We start from the raw sequence: 10,186 nt of genomic DNA, 5'->3' as shown, positions 1-10,186 counted from the left end.
AGAGAAAGAAAAAAAAAACAGTTATCTGTCTAAAACTCCAGCTACCTTCTCTTCCAGGCTGGAGTCTTTAAACATCAGTGAGAAAGGCTTGATATGCTCTCTTCTCAACTTATCGCCACTCCGTAAGTCGATGGCGCTCTCTATTCGCTTGTTAATTTCCTCAGGACCAGAGTGGACATGCAAAGCTTGTGCGAGATGGTTTGGAAGCAGATTTATCGAATTTCTCGTTAGGGCAGCCAGAGTCTAGGGGGAAAGCACATGCACATAGAATGAACCTGCTTGTCCCCCTTTTGTTTCATTCAGGTTACAAATGAAAGAGAAGAACAGACACCCAGTTACATTCATTACATAGACAAAAGAAAATCAAAATTAGGGACCAGGAAGAAAAGGGACGACAAAAATGCCACGTCTGCTATCAGACAGACAGGTCAGAGCAAGTCATGCATCTGTCTCACAGCACGTTCACTCTGCACTATGTTAGTGGTGACAGATTGTAATTATGCACGCATTGAAACAAAGCTGCAATTCATGTCCACAGCTGTGACTGGAAAGGAGGACACAAAACGGATGAAAATGAAAAAATCTATATAGCATGAAGTAAAAGACAAACACAGCTGAACAAAGAGTTTGGCTGCAGAATATTATGACAAATGCACAAAACTCTTTCTGAAACAGTTTTACTGCATTCATCTTTGACGGATACTCAAAAAATGAATTTAACCACCAGAATGTTTAAGTCTACTCCAACTAATGCCTCTTCAGTCTAGAAGGTCTAGTGAGCCTCTAAACAGACCCATACTCACTCTCTGCCCCTCCCATCACATCCTGTTTCCTAGCAACGATGTGAAATACGAATGCCTGGTTGGGACAAAGTGTACGGTCTGAAGCTAGCATTAGTTGGTTACTCCCAAATTAAAATCATATTAACTCGACACAAAGGTAAAATCCTGACCACGCTAGGTGGCTAATGCTACCAAAACAAACAGGTTAACTTTAGATGCCAACACATCCAGAGGGTTAGGGTTAGGGTAGCTGGAAGATACCATGTCCTTTCCCATTGTTACAGTGGGGAAAATCCTACTCAATGCACCTTTAAAGTAGTTTTGAAATAAACTTTATAATGCATTATAGGATAAAATTGGTTGATTATAGTGGATTAGCTCTCCACCATTAGCTGCAAGTTAAAGCAGCCACATAAACAAATTATCCTGCAGACTTTCTGCAGAGAAATGCATGATGACGATGTGTGTGATAAATTGAATACGTCTCTTCTCAACAACTCCAGCTAATCAAATGTCTCACCTCATCTCGCTTTAATTCAACACGTTGGCACACGAAATCCATCATACTGAGATAATTAAATGTTCATTTTGAGACTTCAGAGAATTGATGTTCTCACACAAATCTTAATAACTGAATGTGTTTTACCTGTCAGGGCCATTCTGACTGTCACTGACCATTACAGACAGATTAAAGTCCAATCAGGGCTGCTGCTCAGTGCCAGGAGATTACAAATGGCTGCAGTTTTGAGGTTTATCAGTCAGTTCCTCACAAGTTACAAGAAACTGCAGCAGCATTTTAACATAACATTTGCTTGTGACACTTTAAAGAAAAACATAAAACAAATATTCTCCACACTGTCAGTGTCACATATACTGTATATTATTTACTCCCTTATCTGTATGTCCAGAGATTCTGTACTCAAACTGATCTGTACAGACGTCATGTGCACTACACTCATTCCTCTGTAACTCAGCCTGACACATCCAATATCTAACAAAACTCCGGGAACATACTTTTGGGACCAGCAGGGTTTTGCATGGATGATGCTCACTGCCTCCTGCATCTTCCTTTTATGGTAAGGTCACCACAGTATAATTCCCTGCAACATGGCATGTTTGGAACCGTGCCCTTCAGAGGATTGCAAGCAGGCAGTTATGTAACCCGCAAACATGCCTCAGGGCAAATACAGGACCTGGGCCGACACAAGTGAAACCCCTGGACAACTATTGGATAGACTGCCACGAAGCCTGGTACAAAATGTGTTGAAGACTTTTCGGCAAAGTTGCCTCTCTTTCTCATTTCTCCAACAACTGTTTGTTGCTGCTTAATGAGCTTTACAGTCACATGCAGTAATCAATTAGCTGCTTCATTTTACTTTGATGACTAGGACCATTTTTATTTGATGGCAAAAACAAAAATACTTGGATGTGAACTGTGGCTAAGAATGTTTGCCCGTCTTTAATGTGGGCAGGGAAATGAAACGTTCAAGGCTGGAGCATTCAGAATGAGTCTGAGTTGTTAGTTATGCTCTTCCATCACAAGTTGAAACCAAAACAGTGATGTGAAAATGAGCCCTGTTTCTTACCGACCTAAATTTCTTGGTGCAGAGACATTGCATAACTGGGTCTTCTGAGGAAACACACGACCTCCTTTGAGGTGAAATCGCTGTGACAGTGCCGTGCATCATGGGAGCCAGCGGGCACACAGTGGAGCATGAGCAAGGCAAAGACAGAGGCACTGAGCCAAAGCACAGAGACCACACAGGGCTAGGAGTCTGATCCCAGGGACGGAGCTGCCATCCAGGTCCTTCTGAGCCATCAGTCCTCAGGGTCTGATGTAGAAGTCGACCCTGGGCAGACAACAGTTCCCATAACCACAGTGACAGACAGAATATGATGTCACTGACTCAGGGGGTCAGGTAATGGATGGCCACAGATACCAAACACTTCTCCTCAGTTATCACACCTGCTTCCTGGTGTCTCAATAATCTCCATGTGAAGATGAATCACCACTCTTTGTATGCAGTAACCAGCAGTTAATGGGAGTTATTACTGTCTAAACTTTGCTCCTGTGTCTCTAATTCGACCTCCTCTGTTGTCTCTCCACTGCAGGAATAAGCATAAACTTTACTGCCAGGTATTGTCAAAAATAAGGAATTTGACTCCAGCCCAACTGACTTTTCTTTTTGACTTTCTTCATTTTATACCATTAACAACTCAACACTTTTGGATTTTACAACATTAGTTGGACAAAAATATTTGTTCCATGGGCTCTGAGAAACTGCACAAGGCTGTTTTCATGTTTTCAGTTGACATGTTGTAGATTACGACCGTCCATTAGCTCAAAAATAAATATACCCCTAAATCTCTGAACATACAAGAACGCCCTCACTCCTCCAGCTTCTGATCCATGAGTCACATCTAAATTAAGATGGCCAGTAACCACCTGCCAACATATCTGACATAAAATATGAAGCTAATTCCTTCAGTGAGAGGTTTGAAGAGACACTGTGAAGCTCAGCAGCCTGGACAAGAAGTGGCACGTTGTCGAGAGTCACTGGTTTATGCTGGTGGAGGAACGTCGAGTCCCAGCCAGGTGGAAGGTGCTGGGTGTCCGCCAGCAGGGCAGAATGCCACAGCTCCCCCGAAACTCATCTGGGGATGCAAATGTGGCCTGAATATGCAGCTGTATCCCGCCACCCCCGAGCCTGTATGAGCGATGACGCCTGTGGGTGTGAGTGTGGGGGACTGCAGACACCTCCACCTACTGTAGGGGCATATGAATGACTTGTGGCTATGAGGGCTTGGCACCAACATTCTTCTGGAATGTCGCCGAGGAAAGTGAATAAGCAAAGCGGGCCGGGGGTCTAACCTGCTTCACGGAGAACTGCACAGCCTGAACTTTGTCAGCATCATAACACAGGGGGTGTGGTATATGGAAATAACACACTGCCTCTTCTGTGGTGTTCTCTACATCTATTCTATTATTTTTATAAAGTTTATTTACACAACAAAAATATTTTAGCATTTACAAGTACTACCACTGCCGTGAAGGTATGTCACACTGTGTTGAATGCTGGGACAGGGGCACCATTTTAGGAGGGAGACACTGTATTTACCCCTATACTCAGAGCATTGTTGCTCACACAATTAATCACTTACATGTTGATTCTGCTGGATGTAATGCCTGTCAGGAATGTTAGCAGGGCAGCTACACTGGTGCTCTCAACTGCCTGTGTTAATGAAGCCTGAGATAGCGGCTACACCAAACAGCCGCCAGACAACAACTTCACGCTGCAGTTTTCATCAACACAACCGCGAGAGTGTGAGCACAGAAAGCTTCAGTTCCACCGTTTCCTTCTTACAAGGAGGTTCTTTCATTTTACATCTGGTGCGGCCCAAACGAAGGCAGTCAGCAAACAAGCAACTCTATCTCATTAAACAGCAAGACGGAGATGGAGACAAATGAAGAAGATTGTTTAAATGGGCCACATGATCAGAGGCTCCTCATCCTCACAAACAGGCAGGTTGACACACACTGTCACGTTACCACAGTAACACAGTCTCTCCACAGAAAGCTGTCCACTCATTCCCAGAAAAACAAAAAAGACAGAACTACCCACACAGGCGAGACAACTGACAAGTTCCCGTGCACTGTAAGAAACGTCCATCTTGACAAACCACTTCATCCTGCAGCAAGGATGCACAAAATCTGTCTTCAGGCTGAGAGTATTTTACTTGTTTCAGTTTGGTCAAGAGGTTGACAATGTGATGCAAACAGCATTTCCTCCTTTAATATGCTGTTTTTTCACAGTTTAATCCTCGAATGCAGGACTATGTCGTTAAGATAGACATTTTCCAGTGTGATAAAGCGCACAACACGACTTGACTCACAAGCAGCGGTGGGACTTACGTTCTGCTTTCCCACAATGTTGTCGAAGGGAAGCTCAGGGCTCCAGGACGCCTCATTGAAGGTGGCGCTGCTGACCCGGCGGTCAACGGAGCTGGCCGACTCCTTCATGATGTCCTCCGGCAGGGTGAGCAGACTCTCCTCCGGCTGCTTTATAAGGTAGGTCTCGATGTTGTGGCGGCGGAGGAAGTCGTTGCGGGCCTTCCCGTGGCCCTCCTCCACCTCATAGTCACCATTTAAACAGTCCAGAGCAGCTTTGGAGATGTGGATTCGTCTGGAATAAGATATGATGACAGGATAGATACATATGATAGGCCAGTGGCTTTTATCTTTCATCTTTGAAAAATCATACTTTAAAGGTGCATTGCTTGCTTTAAGGTCAGCAGAACAACTCCACAACAAGCCAACACAAAGCAGGTCCTGATAAGAACAGTGTGTGTCTGTCTGCTGTTTGGCACTGAGCAGGTAGTGGACGGCAGGTCTCTGGAACCTGCAGGATGCTCAATTCATGTGTAGAACAAAGGCTGAAACCTCCACACTAATATTCACAGTAGCATATTTCGTGGCATATTTTAAGAGACAATCCAGATACAGGATAAGTCCTATTATTTTACCATAGACAAAGGTAGTGGCTTCCAGTTTCCATCTCATTTCAAAAGCTTGACAAACAACACAACACCTGTGTGGGCACCTGCCAAGGTGCAGATACATGATCGATCAAAGTTAAACGCAGCACACTGCAATGTGTTTTTCCACAGAACAACAGCAGAGATTTTTGTGGGGGCTCATTCTTCCAAAAGATATTCTCTCAGTTTCTGTTTTGATGGTGGTGGTGGAGATGCCCACCAGTATGTTCTAGCACTTCATACAGGTTGTGTTGGATGAGACGAAACCATGCATCAGCCAATCACGGAACTTCTGGCTCTGAAACATTGCAGCTTCACCTGTCAGTGCTTTGCAGCCGAGGTCCGACAAAACTGACATCTACGGAACTGATCCCGTCCTGCCTCTCAGGGCCAAACAGGAACATCCGAGTGAAAAACACAGCTAAAGAAAAAAAAACACTTTAACCCTCGTATTGCGTTTGATGACAGTAAACCTCCCACGACTGTGTGCCCCAACAAACACAACGCCTTCTCCGCATTTTAAAGAAATTCCCACTAAAGTGTCCACAGATTGATGCGTTGCTTTTCTGGGCTGGGAAGGCATAAAAGCTTTTGCTGCAACAGACAATTTGCATTTTCAATTTCCTGACGGGAGCTGCAGCCACAGCTTCTGTTACTAAACATGTGCCGCATCAGCCCTCATCCTAGGAACACATAGAGAGCCGATGGCGTCAGTATGTTGAGCCAAGACATTATCCACTAGTATTTTAGTCTGCATACTAACTAAATCATTTACTAAAACAGAAAACTAAATGTTGTTTTTCCAAAAACATTTACAGATGAGCCAAACCACAAACACAACACAAATACCTCAAACAATCAGCAACAGTAATTTTTTTTAGCAGTTATGTTTTTGTATGGTCTTATTTCATATGTTATGTTTTTTTCTATTGCTGTACCAGCTGGAGGTCACTCTAAAAATGTAGTTGTACGTGTTACAATGACAACAAAGGGTTATCTTATCTATCTTATCTTAACACTCAAGGAGTAAAAGCTAATGGTAAAGATGCATGTACTGCATTTATTTATTTACCTATAGTACTTATCTATATCTTGAACATGTTGTTAATGTATTTTGTTTTGTTGTTTCCATTAGACTAGAATCACATGACGGGCGTGGCCGGCTGGTCTGAGGTGCAAAGACAAACTAGCTCATTCAATCCTGGGACCCAAACGTAATGTACAAGCTGCCATTTGCAGCACAAGGTCATTTCCTGTTGCCCCTTAAATTGGCATATTTTACAAATCAGCACAAACACACTGAGCAAGAGTTTGTGAAAAGTGATGCCACCACCACTGGCCATGCAGATCGCTTTTGCAAAACAGGGCACTCACCCTGGGATCCCTCCAGACTCCAGCTTGTTGGCGATGTCCACGTCCCACGACCAGACGTCAAACTGCCACTTTCTGAGTCCCAGCACGCCGCACAGCACTGAGCCAGAGTGGATCCCGATACGCATGTCGATGTCATGTTTCGTACGTGACCGCACATATCTGGAAGAAACACAGTGGGCCTGGTTCAGTAACCATCATCATCTGTGTCCATTTTTAGAACATACTGAACAAATGATTGGAATTAGGGGTTAAGTACACAGGGCAACATGTACTTCTCCCCTACGCATACACACTTATGGTCTTTTAAATGTAATACTGATATTTACAGGGTTTTATTTCATTATGAAAATATTCTTCAAGTTTATGGAAATTAGTGCAAAATGAATGTAAAATTATAACCATGCATATTTTGGCGTATTTTTAGTTTTGTGCTCAAGTTAAAGGGCGGTTTTGTCTAAAATATTCCAGGGTAACTTTGTGTGTATAATACAGTGTGTGTGCAGTAATTCAGCAAATTAACATATATGAAACTGACCTTTGGTGAAGCAGAACTTGGAAAACGCTGACAGACAAACACCAAGATGTGAACACAGTTGAGAAGAAACACATTCTCAACTGACTTCTCACACTTGTTAATAAATTTAGTTTCTCATTTCATACTTTGTTATAACTGAGCAGAATAAAACCAGGACAAAGGTTTGTGAAGAGCACCCTGGGCAGTCACGCCAGCTCTTGTCTCCCACTTTCATTTCATGCTTCATAAATGCAGTGATGAATATAAGGTGAAAGGCATCCTGGGAGTTTGCGACAGGTGCTCAAACTCGGTCGGCTGCAGACAGACTCAAAGGAATGCCTCCCAGCGGAGGTCAGAGGTCAGAGACACAGCGGCGTTCCTGGAGACTGACGTGCCATGGCCGCTGTCGATGTCAGGCACTGCTCTGTCATTCACAGCCTCGAACCAGTGTCATTGGACAGTCTGACAACACTCTACTGAACACACTGTAATGTTGAGTTCTGGCGACTCCCAGTACCTTGGTTAGGTTAGGGAGAGATGACAGCCTTGGCCAAGTCAACAGTGAGATGATGTTACTCGCCAAGTCTCCTATGTCGATTTTTGAATTTCTTTTATGCTAAATCGAAGATGTGCCTAAAACGTGTGGGTGAGATTGTTCCTCCTCACCCCTCTGCTGCTCTCTCTTGCAGCAATAAACCGACTGACATTAAATTGAACTGACGGCTGGATCTACGTAGTTTGTCCATTACCTGAGCATCTGTGCACATTTTTGTGCGTTTGCTCTCTGTTTCTCAGTAAAGGTCTTCTGACCATGATCTAAAGAATCATTGCAGTCACAAGTAAAGGACATGTGGGTAATCTGTTCCACAGCAGGACACATAATGTGACTCATCCGATATCTTCTGTTGCTGCCTGTGCTCAACTCACCACGTTGACTTATTATAAGGCACATTTCCAACAGCTTATCCGTCTCTAATCCCTGGTTTGCCTCCGAACATCAGCCCTCTCCTCCCTCGCGCTCATGGTGAAAGTGATGTGACGGGGCCAAAATGACGCAGTGACAAAGAAGATCAAAATGTAAACACCTCGAGGTTTAAAGGCAGAAACGCCAGGGTCTGTGTGAGCCTTGTCAGAATTACCTGCAGAGCGACTGTGTGTGGAGGCTTTGTTTTTGCGTCCACACAGTCAGTTGTGTGTCAGGAATCAGAACAAAACCCTGCCACAAAAATCCAGGAAGACTAGCTCTGCTTTGCTTGTATCTTCCCTAAACACTGACACTCTCCTCTCCCCATTCATGCAGAGAAATCTGTGGCGTGTTGGAAATGTGTGCACACGGACTGAGATGCACCCCTCCCGAGGCCGGTGGTGGAGAATGGAAGGGGGGCGCAGAGGGAGAGGTGTGAGGTAAAGATAGGGCAGGAGGTGACAGGGACAGGTGCTGCCAGGGCAGCAAAGACAATGGGAGGTTGGTCATTGTAGTCTGGCCATTGATTCAGGCTCCTATCAACACAGCACAGAGCTGGTGCAACAGTGGCTGTGACACAGCTCAAGGAGGCGACTGGGACACACCCCCCCCCCCAAAAAAAATCTGAAAACACTTAGATTTGGTCTGACCTGCATTTCTCAAGATCATTATGTTCATTAAATGATCTGCTTAGGAATCAAAGTGCACAGCACCAGTGTCGCAGTAATCCACTGTCTGTACATCCACTGCAAACAGAAACTGCTAGTAGCCAGAAGACTTTTAACGGAGCTAACTGTCCAAATATCATCACATATCCAATTATAACAGTCACAACCTGACTCACTGAAGCAACGACCCCACGGCTCGTGTCAGTCACACTCGGAAAGTCCGCGTCCTACCATGTGAATAGTTCCACTCACATGTAAACTAGTATTTCTAAGTTCTGTAACCCATCCTGATAATGGCATGGTACAACTGTTATGGTTTGGACTCACTTCCTGGTTTGTGCTTTTATTTTGGTTTGATTTCCTGGTTTTTGTATCACCACTCACTGTTTTCACCTGTTGCTCGTCTCCTGGTCTTCAGCCCATATATACAGTACCTCCTTTGGTTTGTATGTCTTTATCAGGTTGAACTTCTGTCTTTGGTCTCTTGTTCCTTAGTTTTATATTAAAGCTATAAGAATTATCCCGTGGCCAGAGTCTGCTATTTGAGTGCACCCCACACTTGAGACATGACATAAAAGCATGAGGCTATACTAAAAGGAGTGAAACAGAGCCAAAAAAAAAACCTTAAGGTTAAACAGGTTAATGGACTTTTGTCTGCAAGGAGAAAGAACAACAATCTGCTCTGAACAGCCTGACATGGACAGTCAGGGCTGTGTGACTGATCACAGCGTGGAGGACGACAGTACCTGATGGTTTTGATCATGCTGAGGCCCATCTCCACACAGCAGTGGGCGTGGTCCGGCCTGGGCTCAGGTAGACCAGACACACAGTAGTAACAGTCTCCAAGGATCTTTATTCGTAGACAGTGGTGCTCCTGCAACATACAGACATGTGGCATATTCAGGAAGTCACAGTGGCAACATTAGTGTGTGATCTGAAATAGAAATCCAGTTGGCAAAACAAAAAAAAACTTCCACTTCATCTTGGTTCTGCTTGAACCCGCTGGCTGTGAAATCCTGAGCAGCCAAGCATGACAGCCTGAAACACTCTTCAGGCCAACAGAGTGAACGTAGAGTCGCCCTGTTGTTCTGAGTACAATGTTAATTTGGCTGCAGGAGGAGCTTTATTAAGCTTTCGTGAGTTTTGGCAGCTCAAAGAGCACACAGATGGACTCCAACAAAACACAGTCAGGTCTGGTTTTCTATAAGACCAGGAAAGCAAGTTTGGATCTGGTCACGATGCTCAAATATGGAACTTTTAGCAACAGAACAAACACTGGTTCATGTGAACTCATGTCAGTTACAGTGGATCCCAGTGGCAGAATCGGGAGTAACGAGACTTCAGCAGG

The 10,186-nt window shown here is 44.3% G+C and overlaps 1 protein-coding gene across 2 annotated transcripts in view; it reads right to left on the bottom strand.

The window, feature by feature from the left end:
* Positions 1–10,186, bottom strand: part of adcy8 (adenylate cyclase 8 (brain)) — a 57,296-nt gene that overhangs the window by 22,532 nt on the left and 24,578 nt on the right. The window contains exons 5-8 of one of the 2 annotated variants that reach the window (XM_020617688.1): positions 9,585–9,712; positions 6,693–6,851; positions 4,696–4,966; positions 46–243 (exon numbers count right to left, since the gene is read on the bottom strand). In XM_020617688.1, the coding sequence (XP_020473344.1) occupies positions 46–243; positions 4,696–4,966; positions 6,693–6,851; positions 9,585–9,712 (756 nt within the window). The remainder of the gene's footprint in view (positions 1–45; positions 244–4,695; positions 4,967–6,692; positions 6,852–9,584; positions 9,713–10,186) is intronic. The other variant, XM_020617689.1, reaches the window with a different exon arrangement.

Source organism: Monopterus albus, unplaced genomic scaffold (genome assembly GCF_001952655.1).
Source record: "Monopterus albus unplaced genomic scaffold, M_albus_1.0 scaffold193.1, whole genome shotgun sequence".
NCBI classification, from domain to species: Eukaryota; Metazoa; Chordata; class Actinopteri; order Synbranchiformes; family Synbranchidae; genus Monopterus; species Monopterus albus.
The sequence above is the reverse complement of the archived record's forward strand: the minus strand, read 5'-3'. Positions and strand labels throughout refer to the sequence as shown.